The sequence below is a fragment of the Sturnira hondurensis genome, unplaced genomic scaffold (genome assembly GCF_014824575.4).
Source record: "Sturnira hondurensis isolate 20B ecotype Veracruz unplaced genomic scaffold, ASM1482457v3 Scaffold0014615, whole genome shotgun sequence".
In the NCBI taxonomy this organism is placed as follows: Eukaryota; Metazoa; Chordata; class Mammalia; order Chiroptera; family Phyllostomidae; genus Sturnira; species Sturnira hondurensis.
This window is the reverse complement of record NW_028087246.1, coordinates 1,446,596-1,469,800: the sequence shown is the minus strand read 5'-3', so window position 1 is coordinate 1,469,800 and position 23,205 is coordinate 1,446,596. Positions and strand designations below refer to the sequence as shown.

Below are 23,205 nucleotides of genomic sequence, written 5' to 3'. Positions count from 1 at the left end.
CTGCGGCTCTCGATGTCTCAGAAGCCCTGAGGATGCCTCCATTTACTTCCCACCGATAGTGGCGTTTCTCAGAGAAAGGGTGATGGTGACTTGTTTGCATCTGTACAGTGTATGGCTTTTCAGAATCAGAGAACTGAAGGAGTCCCCCTGTCAGTGAGTCGGAGTTTTAAAGGGCCAGCACAATGGTCTCGTCTGCCGGGCAGAGCCATGGCCTTCCGGGGTCCAGCCTCCAGCCTTCCTTACCCAAGGACCACCCGCTTAGAAATGAGTCTCACGTTCCATTTTCTCACATCTCCGCCTTTAGCATCAACTTGGTATTCTCCAAAGCAGCAAGAGTACCTACCCGCCTGTGTTTCGCCAGGAGAGAAACTGGGGCGGAGTTCGAAGCTTCCCCAGGGGTTCGGAGGCGGCTGTGGTGCGCCGCCCCACCCCCCTCTCCCTCTAGCCCCGCACTCACCCAGCCAAGTGCAGCCCGAGTCAACCTTCACCAAAGGGCTGAATGTATCAGGGACCGAAGGCTGAGCTGGACTGTCTGTTTGCAGGTTAGGGGAGGCCAATTACCAATAAACCTAACTCTAAAGTACTTTTAACTGAAAAAACAAAATGAAATGAAGGTTTGGGTGACTCTCTTACTCGTGTTTGAACGAGTGGGTAAGTCAAGATCTCACGTGTGATTCCCAGGGTGCGTAGGTACCAGCTGCCTGCCCCACTGGGGAGGGTCTCACCCAGGAACTCGTGGTCCAGGGCAAAGAGACGCGCTTGCCGGCCATGACCAAGGCGAGCCCTTGACCATCTGTTTGCACTGCAGTGGGATGTGGGCGTTGGCTTGGCTCCTGCACATCTCAGGCTCTGTCCGGGCAGGGCAGTGCCGCATCACGAGTGCCTCTGTGAAATCGCGCTTCATGCGCCCATTTCCAGCCGGTGCCTCCAAGACTTCGTTCCCCAGAAAAGCACTGAAATACGACCCCACCACCCGGAGTGCCCTGCCACTCACTCCACGAGGAGCCTGCTGCCTTGGTTCCCAGAGCGCAGTCGTTCTCCTGAAATAATCATAGGTGGTACCCACTATTTGATCACCAAGGTGTTGGTATTTTAGTACACCGACTCTGAGCCAAGGCGGCGGACTGGGTCTCAGCTGTCCCAGTGCTGACCTCAGGGAGGGCCTCGGAGATCACGTTACCGCTACGGGTCCCCGAGTGAAATTTCAGGATGGTGGGTACCCAGCGCTTGGCAAAGCTGCCTACATGGGCAAAGGCGCAGGACAAGGCAGCTGCCCTGGTCGGGGAGAATGAGTCAGGGCCAGGGGTCAGGTTGACCTTGCACCTGGTGTTCCGGGGAGGACCTTGGTGGCTGCTCTGTGATTAGACAGAGGAAGGCAGCGGGAAGAGACCAGGGACTCCAGGGTGCCGCTGTGGCCCTCCTCTACCTCTCTACCCCTCGAGCTCAGGCACTGGGGACCCTCAGGCCTCAGAAGACCTGGTCAGCCCACCCTGTGCCTCCACAGAAATGGGCTTCCCTGCAGGGCCCTCAGTGGCCCGGCCCAGCCACAAGGCCAGGCTGCCACAAGGACTGTCTCTTCTCTCAGGCTCGGCTCCCACGGGGGGCAGAATAACAGTGGAAGGGCCTGCACAGCGGCACTGTGAGAGGTGAGATGCAAAGTGCTCCGGGATTCAAGGTGCGCTCCTCAGAGGCTCTGTGCCCAAGAGGACGCCCAGAAACGCTTTCCAGTGTGCTCACACGCGGGTCCCGGCGGCCCAGGCCATTGGTGAGACCAGCTACCCGTCAGGGGATGCTCTGGGTTGGTCTGGAGCCTGCTGGTTTCCATCTGCCTTTAGGGACCACCTAGAATAGGTCAAATCCCCTGTTTATAAGACAGCCCCTCCTGGGTGACGGCACCAGGTACCGACTATCTGGGTCCTAAAAGGAGCCTGGAGAGACAGGGCTGCAGCCCCTCCCCCCTTGGCAAGGTGGGGGTCGGTGCCCAGGGACCGCCCTCCCTGGAGTCGGAGCCTTCACGTCCCTTGGAAACCGACTCATAAATCCAGTTCACAAAAGACAAGGGCATCCAGAATGACTGGAAATTAGTTTGAAAATAAAACAAGGTACTCGTGTTTGCAGAATAGAGCTTTCTCTTCCTGTTGGCAAGCGGAGAAGCCAAATTACAGAGTGTTGAGTGGACCGGGAGTCAGGAGAGGATCAGCTGGATGATCTCAGGGACCGCTGTCGCCAGGGCGTGCTGGCCTGGGTCACCCCTCCACCTCGAGACTGGGCCAGCGCTTGGGCTGCCAGCTTCCTCCTGGGCCCACCGGGGGGCCCCTGCCCCCTTCCCCACTTCCACAGCAGGCCGGCTCCCTGAGTGCATAGGGACACAGTCCTCCCCTAGTGCCTCTGTCAGACAAAGGTCTGGTCTGTTTTGTCCTGACCTTTATCATTTAACCTGCAAAGCACAGTCCCATCTCCAGCGTCCTGACAGGGGGTGGCAAACAGGACACCAGGGTCCCTGATGCTATGAACAGTGCTCAGCTGGCATTTGATCATTACACAAGCGTGTACAATCTCATGTCTGCTAGAATTTTGTTTGTAACTGCTCTCTTTTTACAATTGGAAACTTTTATTTTGGGATCCTTATAGAATCACATGCAATTGTTAGAAGTAATGCAGAAAAACCCTATGTATCCTTCACCCAGTTCCATCCAGTGGTAACAACTTGAAAAACTGTAGCGTAATTTCCCGGTCAGGATGCCAACATCGATACATTCAGGACCTAGACGATTCCTGTCATCATAAGCATCTTTGTGGCCACACCCACTTTCTCCTTACCCTCTGGCACCCCCTCCTCTCTTCTCCATTTACAAAGTTTTGCCACATCAAGCATGCTACAGACGTGGCCGTGACCAGCGCGGCTCAGTGGGTCGGGCACCGTGCCTCAAAGCCAAAGGCACCTGCTCTGGCGCGGTTCAATTCCTGGTCAGGGCACACGCCTGGCTTGTGGGTTCAGTCCCCAGTTGGGGCTCGTGGGAGGGGCAGTTGATCAATGTTTTCTCTGCTATCAATGTTTCTCTCTCTCTTTCTCTCCCTCCCCCTCTCTTTAAAAATAAATAAACTTTTTTTTTTAAAGAATGTTGCCCTGGCTGGTGTGGCTCAGTGGATTGAGCATAGGCTGCAAACCAAAGGGTCACTGGTTCGATTCCCAGTCAGGACATATGCTTGGGTTGCAGACCAGGTCCGCAGTAGTGGGCACCTGAGAGGCAACCACACACTGATGTTTCTCTCCCTCTCTTCTTCCTTCTCTTCCTCTCTCTCAAAAAATAAATAAAATATTTTTTAAAGTAAAAAGAGAATGTTGTATAAGTGGAGTAGTGCATAACTGTCAAGGATTGGCCTTTTCCACACAGTGCTGCCCCGCAGATTCGTCCAGGTTCGCGTGTGTCCAGAGTCCATGGTGTGACCCACCACCTTGTTTAACCATCCTCCCCTGGAAGGACAGCGGTCACCCCCAGTTCTGGATAGTGCGAAGAAAGTGGCTGGAAACGCCCGTGTGCAGTTCCCTGCGCTCTGGGACAGAGGCCCCCGCACCCCTGCTGGGTGGTTCAGCGTTGTCTGCACTGCTTCCTACGAAACGGCCGCCCTCTCCTCCTAAGTGGCCGTAGCACATGTGTCTTCCCACCAACGATGTGCCGGTGATCCAGACTCTGCGTCCTCACGGCGTTCGGTGTTGTCTCTGGCTTTCATTTCAGCCATTCTGGCGGGTGCAGGGCGGTCTCTCACTGTGGGTAGAGTTTGATTTCGCTCTGGCCGAGGCCCCGTGGCCTTGCCAGACTCAGTTATTCGTTCGGGGAACTTGCAGGGAGGGGCGGGGCCCTGGGCCTGCACAGGCGGTCGTATCATCCGCAAACGGACACAGCAGTTCCTCCCTTTCTGAGCTGAAGGCTTTGTATTTCCCTTGTTCGCCTTATGGCTCCAGCTAGAACTTTCCACACTCTGTGGAAAAAGAACCACGAGTTCAATTTCCTTAACAGTCGCAGGACCACTCAAGTTATCTGCTCCACACTGAGGGCTTGTGAAGAGGCGTGTGTGCAGGGTGGTCCATGGTGACCCCTTACGCTCCGTCCGCCATCTGCGGGGTCTCCAGTGACAGTTCCTGCTTCGTCACCCCCACCGGTCGTGTATTGGCTCCTCTCCATTTCCTTGTCAGTCGGGCTACAGACTTGGCGGCTTTGTTCATCTTTTAAAAGAAACGGCTTGTCATTTCACAAATCTCTATTTTTTTTTAATTTTCAATGATTTCTGCTCTTTCCTTTATTATTTCTTTCCTTTGGCTTGCTTCGGGTTTACTTTGTTATTTTTTCTGCATTCTCGAGACCTCCCATTTTTTAATCCGTCTCAGTGCGGTTCGAAGCTGCTCGCCGAGGTGTTCCTCCACTGGCTGCTCTGAACCCCGTGCCTGACAGCCAGCATCTCTGTCACCTGATGGCGTCCTCGGGCATCTCTCTGCTTTCTGTTTGGGAGCTCCCTGGTCCCTGGTGTGTGGAGTGGCTTTTGGTTTCCACCCGGCTATCTTGTATGTCACGTTAGGAGAGCCTGTTTTGCTTCCTTCCGACACTGCCCTGGCGGGGGAAGCCAGCCTTCCTCATCCCTGCCAGGCTCGGGCAGAGTGCAGGTTCTCCACTCGGCCTCCATCGACACCCAGGGGGGGTGGGAGGGGGCGGAGACTCCTCGGTTCCGCAGGGCAGGTGGGGGTTCTGGGTCCCTCCTAGCCCTCCACCTCCCCAGCCAGGAGGTAGGAATGCCCCATTGCCACGCCCCACGTGCTCCCCCAGCCACCATGGGAATGTGATGACCAGTGGTGGAAACCTCAGATCTCCACTAAAGGGGGTCGTCTCATTACTGCCAAATGGGGGTACCAGTCCAGACTCTCCGCATGGTCTCCACTGTCACCTCAGGGTGGGGCGCCAGCAAGGACGAAATGCCCCCTCCTTCCTTGGCCTCTCGGTTGTCACCCCAGTGGGGATGTTGGGCACCTCATTGCAGCCTGGTGAGGGCAGAAGTCTGGCAACCCAGGCCCTCCCTGGTGTGGTTGGGGGAAGGGAGACAGTGTTTTCTGTGGCGTTTGGTTATTTCCCAGAAGTTCTGTCTTGCTAGGTTCCCCCTTTCCTGGTCCTCTGGCTAGAAGGAGCAGGCTTTGGGGCGCAGTGGGGGGCATTTATTTTTGTTTTTGTTTTTTGCCTTCCCAGTTAATATTCCTGGGTTGCTGGCTTTTTCAGCTGTGAGTCTGAAATCTGTAAGGCAAGCGGGAGAACGTTCCACCTTTCCTTCCTGGGTCCCAAGGCCCTTGGCCGTTCGCCTCCTCCCCAGTTCTCAGGGTCTCTCACGCTCATACGCAGTGTCAGTGTCGGGGGTTGCACTTGGCGGGGAGAACAGGGAACAGCGCATCCAGGCCACCTTCCCCAAAGCAAAACCGCTCTCCTCTCTGCTGAGTCTTCTCGCTTACTGCCCGCCAGCCACTTGAGAAGTGCGAGCAGACACCAGACAGTTCCGTTTCCCTGGAAGGCCTGCGCATGTGACGTTGCTTCATAGCGATTTGTAGTCTGACCGATATGGCCGTTCACACGGTACCTTGACCTCATGGAGAGAGAAGTTCTGGGACTTGTGGTGAGGCGGGACTGTTGGGGGTCCTGTGGACCCTCTTCACCGCCGTGGCCGTGGAAGCACTCGCAGACACCCGGCGTCCTGACCAGTGGGCTGGCGTCCGCCCTCCGTCCTCACAGGGACATGTGAGCAGCGGGCAGGCGTCCCAGAGACCCTTTGAAATGCCGCCCCACGCGTTGCTGTGGCTGGACTAAGGCCCTCGTTCGCAGCAGGCACCCGCTTGGGGCACCCGCCGTCTGCGAACTTGAAGCAGGGGGTCCAGAGCAGCCACCCCATGTCTCCTTTGAAACAGGAGGACCGTGACACCATGGAAGCCGATCTGGACAAAGACGAGCTGATCCAGCCCCAGCTTGGAGAACTCTCGGGCGAGAAGCTTCTGACCACGGAGTACTTGGGCGTGAGTACCACGTGGCAGGGTGGGGTCCTGCGGTGGAGAGGAGAGAGGGACCATGGGTAGACAGCGGCTCTGCCGTCGCACACCGGGGTTTGGTCTGGTCTGTGACGATGCCGTGGTTGCTTCCGGGGCCCTGAAGTCCGCAGTGGCCCTAGCTCCCTGCCACAAACAGGCCTGCCGGTGAGCAGAAGAGGGATCGGACTGCAGCCACAGGGCACCCTCCCCACAGCAACCACCTGGCCCAAGTGGTGCGTTGCTCTGTGTGCTCCTCATCTGCGGGGGAGGGGGCCAGGGGGGCAGATGGTGGATGCAGCTCGTTGGCACGCGGCTGATGACCGAAACCACCAGACCGAGGAGGTGGCCCAGCCTAGCGGAGGGCAGAGAGGGAGTAAGGGAAGGGCCGAGGACAGAAGGCTGAGCCAGCGTGTCAGGAGGGGGAGGACAGAAAATGGGCAGTGAGACTTGAGGGGAGGACACAGTGCCACGGAAGACAGAAGGAGGGGCTGTTTCCGGGGCGATGGGGAGTTCGGTCCCGCGTCTGAGTGGCCCGTGGAGTTGTGTGTCTACAACAGGGCCGAAACCTAAGCTCCCAAAGGCCCTGACGCTCAGCCAGCTCTGGGAGCCACCGCTGACCACACACCAGCTGACAGGGACGGCAAGTGGGGAGGGAGCTGCCGTTCCATCCATCTATCGGCCAGGACAGAGGGCGTCAGCCCCGGGGCCTGGAGCGTCTCCTTGATCAGAGAGCCCAGGGGTGAGCTGGCGGATGCCAGAGTGTCAGGTTTCTGAGGGAGAAGCAATTACGAGGCATGAGGACCCATCCAGATGGATGCCCTGGGACGGGCAGACAGCTGAGTGCGAGGGGTGAAGGGCACTGGTGTTAACAGGAGCCCCAGGCATCTCCCAGCGGCTGGGTGACTGGGTCAGTTACACGGACCCTGAGATCTCGAGTGAGGCAGTTGGTGTGGAGCAGAAGGCAGAGGCGGTGACTTGGGAGGGGAAACCATGTGGGTGCAAGTGTCTGAGCCTTTATAAGATGAGCAGAAGCAGAACGCGCCTGTCCGTTCCCATTGCTGCTCCCCACCCCCCGTCCAGGCCCTCATCGCCTCGCCCTGGGCACTGGTCACCTGGCCAGCTGGCCCTGGACCCCAGGCCAGAGCACAGTGTTTGCTGGTGGAACCTGAGGTTGGAGGACAGCCGAAGGCCCAGCCCCGCGGCGCTGTAGGCAGAGGTTTGGGACTTGCTCCTCATGAGCGAGGGAGTCAGGGGGTCCGAGCAGGGGAGTGACTCAGCGACTTCATGCTCTGCTGTGGCCGCCTCTGCTCTCACGCTGGCCGCTTGGTGGAGAATAGGCTGTAGGGCCAGAGTGAACGAAGCAGGGGGACTGAAGGGGTCTGGGGGGGCAGTGACCGCCACGTCCCGTCATGGACAAGGTCTGCTGCCATCTCTGTCCTCGGCATGTCTCCAGGTTCAAAGGCATCAGAGTGACCACGGAGGCTCCGTTCACATTAGGTCAGGTGGGAGGTGCTTGAGAGAGGCTGGACGTGCGGAGACCCCGGGTTCCAGGCTGCTCCGAGGGCCCTGAGCCCCAACAGGCCTCCGCTTCCCTTTGTCCTACAAGCCAGGCTTGGTTTCCTCACCCACTGAAGGGGACAGATGCCACCCTACTGTCGATTAGTTCTTAGGTCTATGAAGTTTGAAGGATGCGGCGTGGCTGACCGGGTTTTCCAAAGGCTGGAACACTCAAATATTTAAGTGATGCACTTCCTCTCCTCCAGAAACGAAGCAGGAGGGTCAGGTCTGGAACAGCAGGGGAAGAGGAGGCAGAGGGCTAGCAACAGACTGAGAAGAACCCTCCTATTCACTGTCCCCCTCCCCCTGAGTTTAGGACTGAGCCCTCTCAGCCCTGTGTGGACAGACCCGAGTGCTCTGAGTGGCATAACGGGGGGGCGAGCGAAGGCATGAGCAGTCCCCCAGCACCCCCGGAACCTGGACTTCGGGAGCCTGCTCTGTGAGGAGGCCCTGCGCCCTAGCTGGGGGCAGCGCGGCAGAGGGAGGTCAGACCAGACAGCCGTGTCGGTGACCGCAGCTCAGTGGGCCTGTTATGCGAACTTCACTAGTGATACAGCGGGAAACAGAACTCCGTTCAGTTCCCATACGGAAAGCCTCATTACATTCCACTTCCTCCGAGAGGGAAGGGGCCTCCCTCCCGCCTTCTCACACCTGTCCTTTTCCCTTCCCACTTCCTTCCGCCCACCCTCCCTCTCTTGGCTGTGCAGGCTGGGCCCTGCCTGCCCACTGCCCGAGCTGGTAGCTGTCCCCCAGCACAGGTGACACCTGTTGATTTTTCCCCCCATAGGAAAGTGGCCTTTTTTTTCTTCTCCCTAACTCAAAGTAGTATATAAACCCAAGTAACTTTTCAGTAGAAATCAAGACATCACAGGTGTAACTCCAATTGAAAAAAGAAATTTAACGTTTTCCTTGGAAATAATCATAGATTCAAAGGGAGTTGAAAAAACAGTGTGGGGCATTCACAAGCACCTTCACCCAGAACCCCTGTGCCCCCAGGGCCGTAGTGGCCGTGGCCTGGCCTACAGACAGGGAAGCCACCAGCCCTCAGATCTCACCGGTGGCACCGCGGTATTAGCGGCTGAAGCAGCTTCCCTAGTCATTACTGTAATACGACCACATCACAGAAACTTGGAAAGTGGAAGAAAAATTGTTCTCAGCCTTGTCACCCCACATGACCGCTGTGTGTCGCCCCACATGACCTCTGCATGTCCCCCCACATGACCACCGCGTGTCCCCCCACATGACCGCTACGTGTCACCCGGAGTCCTTCTGCTCTCTGTGCGTGCTGTTAGCATGACCAAAAGCAGCCTTTGTGTGCAGGGTTGTAAGTCAACTTTTATTTAACGTTTTAAATAAACATTTTCTTTATAGCCTCGTCTTTATCATGGCAGATGGCTATATAATACTTCAAATGAATATGCCATATTTTACTTAATTCTTCCCCTGTTACTGGTACAGCTAGATTGTTCCAGTTTTGCTCTATAATAACTTTGTCACAAGCCTTTGTTTATTTAACATTCTCCGTATTTTGCACTATTTTTATGAGAATTGACACTCAAGGATATGAACATTTTTACAACTCTTTTTTAAAATTTATTTATTTATAGAGAGAGAGGAAGGGAGGGAGAGAGGGAGAGAAACATCAATGTGATTGTCTGTCACATGCCCCCCCCCCCCCCGGGACCTGGCTCACAACCCAGGCATGTGCCCTGACTGGGAATCAAACCTGTGACCTTTTGGTTCATGGGCCAGCACTCAGTCCACTGAGCCACACCAGCCAGGGCTTCAACTCTTGATATAAAACGCCCAGTTACTTTCCAAAAGATCTGTCTCAAACTTCCATGCCACTAACGCCTCAAACCATTGCTAGTAGTGGGGGGGGGGGGTATCACTTCTTTAATTGTCACTTATTGAATGATTTCTTCTTGGTAATTATTTGTGTTGAAAACTCAAAAAGAGCCCAGAGGTTTTGGCTAGAAATTAGGGATAAAGATTTACTTGAGGGTCTTGGGGCTTGCAAACCAGAAACACAGCTAGGCAAGACCCAGAGTATTGGGAAGAAGAAAGAAAGAACCAGGGTTCTCACAGTGGAAAGTACATTCCTGAGAAGAGCCAGCCCTGCAGGCGTAGCCCCTGGATTGGTCAGAGATGGTAACACTGTGGGTGACTGATGGTCTGGGTACTGGATGTCAGGTGGTCTGGGTGCTGAACATTCCTCCCCAGCCCTTCGGGGGCAGTCAGAGGGTTATCTGGCCGTCTGATGCAGACCCAGGCACTGACGCAGGACTGTAAAGTTCCAGAGTTTAAGTTCGCAGGCTAATTAAAGCACGAACAGAGTCGTTTCCTGAGGCCTCAACCTACTTGGTTTTAGTAATTCAGAACTTGACTATGGCAACTCCATTGTATGGAGTCTGTTCTTCACTCGTAAGGTTGACCATTTTTCTGTTTTTTGGTGGTGTTTCCTGTTTTATAACTTAGCTGTTTGAATCCTTTGCCCAATTATCTGTTTAGTCATTTACCTATTAAGTTGTAAGAGCTCCTTACTTAATGCACATTTGAGCCTTTAATCGGTTAAATTTACTGCAAATATTTCTTGTTAGTATGCCATTTACCTGTTAATTTGGCTTACTTTTAATATACTGTATATGTGGAAATGTTGATTTTTCATGAAACTAAATCTCTTTTCCCCCTCACTTTGAAAAGTCAGTACTCTGCAGAGATGTGATATCACTACGTTTAACTGTTTTCGGACTTTTTTCCCATGGTTTGGTTTTCTAAAATGGTTTGGTTTTTTGTACCACTAAATCGTCTAATATGCAAACCTGAGGGGAAATTTTTAGTCATCCGTGGCATGATCCCCCCTCATTTATTTGCAAAGTCCCGTGTTACTGTAGACTAATTTATTAAACGTAGTAAGCTCTACTTCCAGGTCAGCTCTCAAGGTGCTCTCTCCAGCCTCTTTTCCTCTTTCTTCCCCCCAGATCATGACCAACACAGGAAAGATGAGGCACAAGGGGCTGCCCAGCACACAGTGGGGCAGCGACGAGCCCCTGCGCCGGCCTGTCACCCCCGGCGGCCACAGGAGCGGGTACCCTGTGTAAGTCCCGGCGAACGGAGGCGGGGGTTACTTTCTTAAGCTTCATTTTAATTAACTGCAGTGTAAGATGTATGTATATGAAATTTCAAAATAAAATGTTCCTATGGAAAAGCATTTATCTCTTTATTGTTTACCTTCTGGGGATTTTCGAAGGGGGCTTGAATCTCCCACTCCTCCCCCTCCCAGGTTTTTTTTCCCTCAAAAGGGGAGTAGTTGGATTTCAGGGTCCCCGGGGCCACTTCCGCTCATCCTCCAGGAGAAGCCCAGTGTGGGCCAATGTAGTTTCAAAGGGAGGGACCCCCAGGAGTAGCAGGTCTGCCCCACAAGGACAGTGGCTGTTTCTTTTCTGCAGCCTGTCACTGCAGCATGAGGCTCTTTGTCCAGATCGAGTGTCACAGGTTAAGACACCAAATCAACTTACATTTAGATGGACTTTTTAAAGATTTTATTTATTTATTTTAGAGAAAGGGAGAACGAAAAGAGAAACATCAATGAGTGACTGCCTCTCACATGCCCCCTGCTGGGGACTTGGCCCAAAACCCAGGCATGTGTCCTGACTGGGAATCGAACCAGTGACCCTTTGGTTCACAGGGTGGCACTCAAGTCTACTGAGCCACACCAGCCAGGGCTCGATGGATTTTTAAGGCAACTATAAGCATTTTTAGCTGCCAAGCCTTATTCATTCTTCATAGCCTTGCTCTTACCCTGTTTACATAAACAAAACTTTAGTCTGGTTACCCAGAGCGTCTGGTCTCCCTAGGGACCCAAGGGCCTAGACAGACGCCTGCATACTCTGGGGGAGCACCAGGCTGGGCAGTCCAGCATGAGCTGGAGAGAAGTGTCTTCTGTGGCCCCTTTTCCTGTCTAGAGAGAATGCTGGAGAGAAACAGGTACAAACAGGGGCTTAGAGAGAGCAAGCAAAAAGACCTGCGTTTATTCATTCGGCATGTACCGGCCATAAAATATTTCCAATGAATACGCTCTATTTTACTTAGAAATCCCCTAGACCTGGGCATTTTGGTTGTTTCCAGTTTTAGTCTGCAGTGATTTGTAACGAACATCCAGGCACAGGAGACAGGGCAAAACACAGGAAAGGCCTGCTCTCATGGAGTTCCGCGCACGGTGCCACGGACGCCCAGCCCCCGTGGACGCCCAGCCCCCGCGGACGCCCAGCCCCCACGCCCAGTTCTCGCCGAGCGCCGTTGCCCATCTGGCACCTGACCTGTCATTGCAGGGCCCACGCCATGGATCGGCCATCTGAGATCCGTTTGATTCGGTTTCAAAACTAATCGTTGTGTCCTTCCTATGTCAAGGTTTTTATTTTTAACTAGTAATGTACTAGCTGATAGAACACCTTTTTCTCTTAAACTGACAACTAGTGTTTTTTAGCCTACAGAAAAGTTGAAAGAGTACTACAATGAAGAACTTCCAGCTGTTAACATTTTCCACCTTTGCACACGCGGCTCTCTTGCACACTCACTCTTTTTCTATGGGCGTAATATACATGTGTACATTTTTCTGCTGAACTGTTTGAAAAAAAAGGTTGCAGACTTTCAGCACCCATCTCCTAAGACTAAGAACATCCTGTACTTAACAATAGTATCACACCTAAGAAAGGTAACATTAATTTAATAATATTGTACGGTATGTCAAGAGTCCCTAATTGTCCACAGAATGTCATTTATACCTGAGGAGTTTGGTGGATTTTTTAAAAATTCTTGCCTAAGGGTACAATTACAGATTTTAGAGAGAGAGGAAGGGAGAGAGAAACATTGATGTGAGAGAAACATCGATCAGTTGCTTCCCGTGCACACCCCAACGGGGACCAGACCTGCAACCCAGGCATGTGCCCCGACTGGGGATCAAACCTGCGACCTTCTGGTTCACAGGATGACCGCCCAGCCCACGGAGCCACACCTGCCAGGGCTGTGGGGGTTTCAATGCAGGGTACAGCCAAGTGTCAGCTGCTAGTAAGTCCCGTTTATAAACATAACATCTTTTTAAATGAGAGAAGTTACAGGAACTAGTAAAATTCATGTTGGTTGACATGGGAAAGAGGACACCAAATCATCAATTTTAAAAATTATTTTTAAAGTATCTTTTAAAATTATCAACACCCTGGCTTCACAGAGAGGCAAAAATGACATAGGGTATTGTAATCCAAGAGAAGTGTAGATGGAGTCTAATAAACACAAGATCTAACTAATGGGTACAGTTAATTCTGGAGTCACGTGTGCCACTTTGGTAGAGGAAGACGAGGATGCTCTTCCACCCCTGGGGAGCGTGCGTGACTGTCCCCTGACTGGAAGTGGTCACCACGAGGAGCGTGAGACCTCGTTGTCCTGAAAGGTGGGCCTTCCCACTGGAACAGAGCAAGTGCCCGCGCCCCCACCCACCCCCAGCTCCCTCCGCTGGGTGCATTCAACAAGCAGGTGGACCAGTCTGTGCTGGAGGATGTGCTGACCGTGGGGGATGCGAACTGAGGGGATTCCTGCCTCAGCAGCCCCAGTGGGGGAGAGAGAGAGAGATGAACGATAGGTGTGATGGGGTCAGGAGGGGCTGGCAGAGGGAACATTCCAGAGCCTTAGGTCAGCCAATAGACTGCCCGCACACACCAGCCCTTCCCAGAGCACCGTGTTGCTGGGACGCTGGCAACCTGCGCTACACACGCTTTCCAGATCCTGATCTTTGTGGAAGCAATGATCCTACTTCTCTATACTGAGAAGAAATCAGAACTTCGCAGATATGTGTGAAAGGGTATTACTTATAAAATGAAAATACTCTAAATGTCCAAAGCAGGAGGCTGATTACATAAATGAAAGTCACACAAAACAACATTGAAAATGATGTTTTAGAAGGATAATGCATGGGAAGAGCTAAGTGAAAAAGCAAATTAAGAATAATGTGGATCACCTGAAACCTATGTAATTTTGTTAACCAATGTCACCCCAATAAATTCAATTTAAAAAAATAAAGGAAAAAATAGCGTGGATCCTGCCTACTGGCCTCTTATAGTGATCCCCCGTATTTTAAAAGATATTAAGTGGTAACAATGGTGATGCCTAGGTATTGGGAGGGCAGGCCATGCTCTAGACTCTCCATGTTTTCCTAATTTTTCACGATAAGCACAGGCTTTTTAATCAAGGAAAAAAAGGTGAAAATAAAAACAAACACAGTGGTCCCTGTACAGTGACGGACCCTCCCTCCCTCATCCCCACCTCAGGTGCATGCCTCCCCTGCCCCCTCCTGACCTCCCGTTTCAGCCTGTTTTCTTCAGGCCCCAGCCCCCGTCCTCTGTGCATTCCAGAACCCCTTCTCCCCTCCCGGTCCAAACTTTGCCCCATCATTTAACGCTTCTTGCTCCACCTCCAGCCTCCCCTCCTACTGCCTCCCGGCATCTCCTGCCTCCCTTACCTCTGGCTACTTCCCTGGCTACTTCCCTGGCTGTCCTCTCCCACTGGGGTCTGGCAATGACTTCAGCAAATCACTGCTGTCCAAACCACAGTGGCCTTCCTGCTCTGATCTTTACTCTGCATCTCTCCCAGTTGCCACTGCAGACACCCTCCCCCGGTAGTTCTCCCCTCTCCGAGTCCCGCCACCACTGTGGGCTGGTCCCCTCCCTGACCTGTCACCCCTCTTCCTCCTAAATGCCCCGTTCTGCAGGCCCAGTTCCAGTCCTCGTCCCCTCCTGCTTGTTCCCTGGTTTCCGTGACACACTGCTGACACCACATCTCCAACTGTAGCCCAGACTTGTCCCCCAGCACTCCCCCTTTAGCATTTCCTGGGTGAACAGCACCGTGCTCTGGGGCCCTGATTCAGGGAAGGGTGTTAATGCCCCCCGACGCCCGAGCCAGAATCCAGCCCGTGGGCCGAGGAGCCCTCTGTCCCCCACGTGCTTTCCCAGCCCTGGCCCTTCTCTCTGCCCCAGGCCCAGGAGGGCCTCCCAGTGATCCCCCTGCCTCGGCCCACCCTCCGAGGGCCCACCCTCCACAGATCCCACTCCATCCACTGAGCTACACCAGCCAGGGTCTTAAATATTTTTGTACAAATGCAGCCCAAGTAATTCTTTGGCCTCTTCACCTTGCTCATGGCATCACCTCTGCTGGGAAGTTATCCCTCTTTGGGCTTCAGGCAAGCCCTGGTCAGCGTTTAGGACTAGCTGAGTGACTCAGACACACACACACACACACACACAGAGTGCCTCCTGTCCTCTCAGGGCGGTTGCCTTCACTACTGGCACTGACATTCAAGAACAGCCATTTCATAGGGCCCACTTCTAGGACAGGTGGGCATAGGCTTGCTGGGATGCGCCCCCACAAGGGGCCTGCGTCCCTGCTGGAGCAGGTGGCTAGTGTCTTCTTGTCGAGGGGACTGAACGTGGTGTTGCCGAGTGCACAGGGCTGACCCAGAGCACCCTGCCTGCCTCGCTGTGACGTGCTCGCCCAGGCCCCACCCCTCCTGCCTGGCCTGGGGTCTGGTGCAATGAAACACCCACCACATGCCTGCTGGGTGAATGGGTCTCTGCCAGCCACCTCTCCCCACCCAGGTGCCGAGTGAGGCCACGCCTGCGCCACGTGGGTAGAGGCCCAGAAAGCTCTTCCCCGCCCTGTGTCTGCCTGACTCCTGGAGTCATGGCTGACGTGACAAGCCCTGTCTTTCCTGACCAGACTCATCGCTCCACTAATCTGCTTCACCCTTGGAGGAGAAAAGCCAGACTGTGCCTTAAACTGGTCGAAATGTCACGCCCTGTGTCACCCAAAGCCAAAAGATAGCATTGCCCCTTGGAAAGATGCTGAGTCGATTATCACTATAAATGTATAAGAGCTAATTCGAGCGAGGTGAGGGTGCTTCCTACTCTGCCTCAAAAAGCTAAAATATCTGCCAGCACCAGTTTGGCAAACGAATTCCGGGTCCTTCCACTTCCTGCGTGTGCCGGTGACGCTGCAAGGCGGTCAGCAGTCCAGTGTGCCTGGCTCTCCACAATGACCACGGTTTTCTTTGTGCTCCTCCAGGCTGGAAGACCAACCCGTTTCTCCCCAGCTGTCACGACACGCCAGAAATGGCTGCCCTCCGTCCCTGCTGAGGGCCCACCTTCCAGTCTGCAGGTGGGGGGAGCCTGCTGCTTCGGAGCCCCGCATTTCGACTTCGAGTAAGAACACTGGCAGCGTGTGGGGGCAGCCGGGGGGCTGATTTCTAGAATGTAATGAAGCAGCCACAGGTCCAGACCCACAAAGGCTGGGCCTCGCACCTGCTTCTGGGGGCCTTGGAGCTCCACCCCATGTCCGAGGCTGTGGGCCTGCGGTCCCACCGCCCGACCTGCCCATGGCAATTCCTCCAGACCCCCGAGTATCAGAGCGCTGCGTCCACCTCTCACGTTTGCAAGCTCGTTGGGCCAGATTTCCGACTGGGGAAAGCCTTGTGTAATCTGAGGCTTCCGAGTAGGAACCTCAAGACAGTTTAGATCTACGACCAAGGCGGGTCCCTCTCGCTCTGAGCTGAGGGCTCGGGAGCAAGAACCACCGTGCGGCTGGTTTCCAGACCCGCCCCTGAGCACCCAGTCAAGTTCACCAGAGACCAGTGTGGGGTAAAAGTGCTCTTCAGACGCCAGGGAAAATACAAGCATTGCCTCAGAGACACACAAAGAATTTCTTATTTTCAAGAGGAAATTAAAAGGATATGAGCAAACTAGATAAGACTCGAATCTCCATTCAAATAGGAAGAACAACAAAGGAGCAGGTCCAATTCCAGGACTGAGGACATCTGAGCACTTTGACCGTCTGCTCACTATTGGACCCAGATGCTTCTGAGCCCAGGTCTGAGCAGCAGGCCAGCCGGTCACAGAGTGAGAAGAAGGCCAGGCTGTATGGGGCTTGGATCAGGGTGTCCCGGAGCTGAGTGCCTTTGCAGGTCCTGCCAATCTGGTCCTCTGTTATTTTACCTGTTTTCTGTTAGAGCTGTAAACTCGATCACGCTGTGAGCTTGAACACACCTTCACTCAGAGGCGATTGGCTCCATCTGTCCAAAGGTTTCTGCCACCAGGGTACACGTGGCAGGCGGTATAACACCTCTCGCCAGTTCGACCTAACACCACTGAGTTTCTGGAGGTCCAGTCCGTAGGCCTGGGAAGTTGCATTTAGAGTAACTTGTTTATCTGTAACATCCTAGTGTTACCAAAATGACCACCAGGCTGGCCCTGTCTTACACCAGCTGTGAGTGTGTCCTACCCATTGGACAGATGTGGCGTTGGAGGCTGTCCTGGACAGTGGGGGCTGAGTGGCCGCTGAGGTTGCGTTGGGCTGTGTTGACATTATTGTTGTTTTGAAGAACGACTGATATTAGCCCTGTCAAGGTGAAGGCCCTGGCACATTCTGGTTCCTCAGATAAAGGCAGTGGGCACCCACCGGGGCCTCGGCCCTGGCAATCACCAGCTGTCCCATGTCTCTGCCTGGGGAGGCCGCAGCTGCTCACCAGCCCCTTCAGGTGGATGACGTGGAGCCAGAGCAGCTGTGCTTCCCGAGGCCCACGGCAGTGCACCTGTCCGCCTGCTCTGAATGCCACCGGGACCATACTCTTTGCGTTCCATCCTCCGCCCACTCCCATTTTCTCAGGATGAACCCTCTGCCCAGCAACTCCCCTGCCTTGACGGACCCCTGTCTGCCCCCACCTGACAGACTAGACTGCCAGCCAGGCTGCTGCCAGCCTTTCAGCCTCGGGGCGGTGCTGGATTTCCCCTTTGAAATCCTTTCACTTAACAGAATTTCTTCCCTAGGGGAAGCCAAAAGCCTCCAGGGCACTAACTCCATGTCTGGTGTGTCTGGTGATGATTCTGCTCTTCCTGCTGCCCCGTTTCAGGCTGGCCCAGCACAGCCACCCACCCAGGACCCTTGTCCCTGGACTAGGGTCTGCTCCTGGCAGGTCTCGCCATCTCTTCCTCTGGCCACCCAGCCTCTGCGTGCAGAGGGGTAGCAGATAGGCTGAGGTGCTCGGGAGGCTGTGCGCAGATGGGCTGGGAGACTGGGGCTGGGCTCACCGATCCCGGGGCGATGAGTGAGGGGAGGAAGAGGGCGGCATGAGCTGTGGGCCACCCTGATCCTGGGTGTCTCCCATTTTGTCCCGTCCCTGTCGGGAGCCTGACCCGACTTCCTCCTGGCCCTCCCGTCCATGTGGTCCTGCATCTCCAGCCCTTTTTTCCATGTCTCTAGTCATGCTCTCCTTGTCACCCCAGCCCATTCTGGCCTTGCCCAGCCCCTCCCCACAGGTCCCCTCCAATGTGACTGGCCACTGAGCCTGGCCCCCTGGTCTTCACCCACACATGGAATTAATGCCCCATCCCAAGACCCCGAGTAGGAGCCCACCACCATGACCTGCTCATGGGTTTGCTCAGAAGCCCTCTTCACACCTGTGCCTTCAGTCAACACACAGGTAAAACTCCCAGTGAGGACCCTGGGGGTCCTCAAGCCTCGGGATCAGTGGAACGCAGGCCTGACTCAGCCTCACGGTGCCCAAAGGAAACTGCTCCCAAGGGGAGAAGCCAAGAATGTGGCCTGAGGGAAGCTATTCTCATTTCCCCAAGAACCAAGACAACCTTGGATATCGACATCACATGCCAGTCAGTGCACTTGGGTTCAAAGGCCCAGCCGAGCCCCGTGGGAAATGAACAGACAGGAAAACAGTGCTTTATCCCAGGAAGCCTGGGGGCACGCAGGTGGCTGCCTTCTCCCCACAGCTCCAGCTGCGCTGGGTCCGTTGTCCTGCGGTGAGACCTGTGACTGTCTGCAGGGCAACCGGCAGTGGGAGGAAGGGCAACTGCTGCTCAGCAGATGAACCACGCCCCGCCCCCCCCCCCCAGAGCTCCACAGGGGAGCTCAGCTTGGTCCCTCCTCCCTCCAACGGGAAAGGGGGCTGGTGGGGGTGGGGTGGCCTTCCCAGCCACTAAGAAAGCCCCTAGTCCTGGAGGGCCGCCTGCCCCGGAGTGCCATCTTGTGACACCAGTGACTGTAGCCCAGCGCTGTTGGTGGCTCTACTCAGTTAGGATCTCACACACCTGGGTCCGGTCTCCTGGCCTTCGGAGCCCGCTGTGGGGAGAGCTCGGGCAGGCTGGCCGGGTGTGCGTGGAGGAGTGCTTTGGAGACATGGAAAGTCTACTTCCAGGCCCAGCTCTCGGCGGACACACTCCAGCAAACAGAGCCGCCCACTGGGTTTCCCTCCAGAAACAGAGTCCTCATTTGGGTCAGAAGGGGCTTATCTGGGGGTCAGAGCTGCACCCCTTGCTGCAGGTTTGAGGCGACAAACCTGCTGGAGACACTCTTATATTTAAGATAAAGCTGAGGCCACACTGCTAATACCAATCACACTGGTGATTTGTAAAGACGCAGAAGGCACTAAGGAAGCAGCGAATCCAGACTTGGTCACAGCAGGCCCCTCTGGCTGTGGAAAGAGGAGAGAGGTGGGGCCAGTCCTCCATCCCCAGGCCCAAGGGGAGCTCCTTGCCAGATTCAGCCAAAAAAAAAACAGGACACCAAGGTGAATCTGCATTTCAGAAAAACACCAATAATTTTTCAATGTGTCTTTGTGCTCCTTTGCGGTGGTGCCAAGCAGAGGCCCAAGGAGACAGTCCCGTGTTGTGCTGGCTTTTCCCGGAGACGCAGAGGGGGCCTGGGGAGGCGAGGGGGCTGACGGTCCGCGAGTTCCTGGGCCGCGTGTGTTCCGGCAGCACACCCACTGCCCCCGCCCAGGCTGTAAGTGCTGTGCATCAAGGGGCCACCTAGAAAGTTCCGGGGCTGTGCAAGTGGACAGGTCCCCATCCGTCACCACAGGGGCCCGTCAGGGGCTGGCCTGGGCTCATGCTTTTCTAGGCTTTACAGCCCAGCTCGGGAAAGAGCCTCCTCCAAGAGCTTCCTGAACAGAGGCTGACTGAGCTCTCTCTCCTCCCAGCCTCCGGGGATGCCAAGCCGGGAGAGTGGTCACCAGGACATCGGGGAGAGCCTCGCCTGCCGCCCTCGGCGGCCCCTACCCAGCCAAGGGAGATGCCCTGGGCCCCGGGCAGTGGAGCAACCACCAGGTAGGGATGGGAGGTGTCCTGAGGAGGCGCCTCTGAGGCCCAGCCTCTGACGACGGAAGAAAAGGGGCATTTGTCTGGGGCCTGAAGCGAGGTGCCCAGACACCCAGGGGAATGCGGCCACCACGCCTGGTAACGTCAGAGCAGAGGGGTCCCGCCACCAGAGAACCCTCTGTCCTCAGACTGGAAGGAGAGGAAGCTCATAAACATGCCCAAGGGACGAGTTGTAAGAACTGTCAGGTGGACACGTTCGGGGCGATGTGTGACTCAGTAACGTGAGGAAAGCGTCCCGTCTCGGCTACTTGCCCAGGAGAGGGTGCGGTGGAGGGGAGAAAGATGGAGACAAGGCCAGTGAGATGGACTGGCAGCTTCCTCACACAGAATTTGAAGCCCCACCCCTATGGGGAAAAACAGGAGGTGTTTTCTCTTCCTCTGCACCAAACGAGCACAGACCAGACCTTGATGGGTCACTCTGGGGCCTTGTAGAACCTGGAAAGGCCCTTTCAGGGAGAGGAGCCTCAGACCCAGCCCGTCTCTGGAGCTCTAGGCACCCAGCTGCCCCCACCCCCTCCTCCTGGCCATGCAGAGTCCGGCAGGCTGAATATTCTGAGTCCGGGAGGCCAACCTACTGCGCTAACGCACTGGGCTGGCGGCACGTAGAACGGGACCACGCCCTCGAAGTCTCTGAGTGAGAGGCTTTGTGTCGTGGTGACTGGTCAGGCCTCCTGTGCCCACGTGTTTCTAGACTGGGGAAGTGCTTCTGTCGGTGTGCCCACTGATGGCAGGGGCCTTAGGGAGCTGGATCTGACCCTGGAGGACCCGGGCCTGAAGCCACCTCTGCGCCCTGCAGATGTTCCCCAGCATCAGGGGTGTAGAGGGGTCAGGGAGCCCAACCTGCTGGCCCTCCCCTTACTGGGCCTTCCTGCCCGTCCTGCAGCCCCACTGGTGGGACCCCACAGGAACAGGAATTTCTGCTGAGTTCCAGAAGCTGAGGGAACACCCAGAGCTGCCACTGCCACCGAGAATAGGCAGAGACCCAGCAGAACGTCACCTGCGGCGGAGAAAGTCAGAGGAAGGGGCAGGGGGAAAAGGAGGGGTGGGAAGGGCTGGAGGCCCTCCCCTTGGACAGCAGAACCAGGAGGGGCTGAGCAGGACGGACCCTGCCTGGAATATTCCCTCCTCTTTGCCGGGCTGCTGCACGTCTCGGCTAACTAGTTCTTCCTCTTGTCTGACCCCAAAGTCCAGTCACACAGCTGCATTCCGGGGCCTCAGAGCCCACTGTGTGGTCAGGTGACCCACGACCAGTTCCAGCATCCTCAAAGACGGGCTACGTGCAGGACGCTTGTCACAGTGTTTTCTTGCCCAGCCTAGAGTGGGCTCTTAACATATTTGTTGGATGAATCAGTGGAAGGAAGGGTGAGACAGTAGCTCTCAGCACAGCTTGGGTGGATGACATTTGTCCCTCAGCGTCCCCCCAACTCCTGTCTCTCTGTTTCTAGGGTGAGGACAGCCTCGCCCCAGGAGACAGTTGGGCCGGTGGGGGTGGCGGGGGTGGCTGCTCAGAGCTGCAGGTTTGGGTGAATGGCAAATGGAAGGGTTGCTCTCATGCCTTAGCCCTGACTTGGCAGTGGTTTAAAAGCAACTGCGGTCCTGGCTGGCGTAGCTCAGTGGATTGAGCACGGGCCTGCAAACCACATGATCGTGGTTCGATTCCCAGTCAGGGCACATGCCTGGGTTGCGGGCCAGTTCCCAGCAGGGGACCCACGAGAGGCAACCATACATTGATACTTCTCTCCTTCCCTTCCCCTCTAAAAGATAAATAAAATCTTTTTAAAAACACCTAAAAAAAAAAGCGACTGCAGCCCCAGCCCCACTCTGGCAGCTCCCAGCACTGGACTCACTGTAGTAGAATTGATACAGGGTGCAGCCAAGGGGGGGGGGGCCAGAAAAGATTTGGAATGGTGTCCAGAACTCAAAGTGTACAGGAATATTGGAGGAAATATTAAGATGTCCTCACCCCCCCCCCCCTCCAAGGTGTCAGTTAGGGGAAGGGAAGAATGGAGCAGGGCCATTGAGAGCTGTTTTGCATAGCAACAGTTTTGCAGCTAACCTCTGGAATGGTCATTTAACATATCTATAACCTTTAACTGGTTTCATAGATATGTTAAAGAGCTGTGGCCAAGTTTTGGGTGAGGGAGAAGTGAGTGGCTACCCAGGCTGGAACTGGGGCTGCTTCTCGGAGAGAGTGCCTGCGAGAGAGTCATGTGGCTTTAGCAGAGTGAGGACCCCCTCTTGGCCAGATGAGGGGGAGAGCCACGCTATTTAGAAAGATGTAGACCCCTGTAGCCATTAGGAGGGAGAGCCATGCAGTTTCAGCAGAGTGCAGACCCCCTCTTGGCCAGGTGGAAGAGAAAACCACGCAACTTTGCCAGAATGGAGATCCCTGCGGCCAGGTGAAGAAGAAAGACGCGGCTTTGGTAGAAGAGGCCCACACGGCTTTGGCGTGCTCCCTTTGGCTGAGTAGCCTGGAAAGCAGGAGAGACTTTGACTAGAACTTGGTACAAAGAACTCTTGCCAGTGGAAGGTGCCGCATGACTTTGGATTAATTGGAGATCCTGCCTGGACAGGCAGGCGACACAGCTCACGTGCCAGCGGCCTGGGAGAAAAACGGACGTGTGCTCTTTTCCTGATTTACGGTACCCGGAGTTGGGACAGTGGGAGAAGGGAGCTGTGTGTGTGTGTGTAGGTGTATACCCTTAAAGACTTTAATATTTTAAGGAAGGCATTAGGCCTGAATAGCATTAAATAAACATTTTGTTTCCTTTTCACAAATCTCTGGCATTGAGAGATGTGTTTCCAATTGGCGGCGGACAGAAGAGCCCTATAGATATTAGTGTATCGTCCTTGGGAGGGGCCCCTGTTTTCTGTAGCAGTTTTTGGCACCCCTCGGTGGGCCAAGTATTGCCCCCCCCTCAGACCCTTTGTTCGGCAACAGAATTGCCTTCCTGGAAGCCAGGGAGTGACAGGTTCAGACCCACCATCCCACTGCCTCCCCACCCTCCCTGTGGCCAAGTTTTCCTTTTTTAAATTAATCTATTTATTTATTTTTAGAGAGAGGGGAAGGGAAGGAGAAAGAGAGGGGGAGAAACATCAATATGTGGTTGCCTCTTACATGTGCCCCCATCTGGGGACCTGGCCTGCAACCCAGGCATGTGCCCTGACTGGGAATCGAACTGGTGACCCTTTAGTTTGCAAACCCACACTCAATCCACTAAGCTACACCAGCCAAAGCTGCTTTTTTTTTCTTTTCTTTTTCTTTTTAAAATTTGCTTCTTAGACTACTTACCATTGAGTAGCTGGGGAACAATACTGTTAACCAGACTTTTAAAAAAAATTTTTTAAGCATTTCACTGAAAAGAGCGAAGGTGCTCTCTC

General features: G+C 54.8%; 1 protein-coding gene across 2 annotated transcripts in view; it reads left to right on the top strand.

Annotated features, from left to right (window-relative positions):
* ARMC9 (armadillo repeat containing 9) overlaps window positions 1-23,205 on the top strand; it is a 106,859-nt gene that overhangs the window by 74,971 nt on the left and 8,683 nt on the right. For both annotated transcript variants that reach the window (XM_037063547.1, XM_037063546.1), the window contains exons 20-23: window positions 5,942-6,046; window positions 10,597-10,712; window positions 15,725-15,861; window positions 19,647-19,773. In XM_037063547.1, the coding sequence (XP_036919442.1) occupies window positions 5,942-6,046; window positions 10,597-10,712; window positions 15,725-15,861; window positions 19,647-19,773 (485 nt within the window). The remainder of the gene's footprint in view (window positions 1-5,941; window positions 6,047-10,596; window positions 10,713-15,724; window positions 15,862-19,646; window positions 19,774-23,205) is intronic.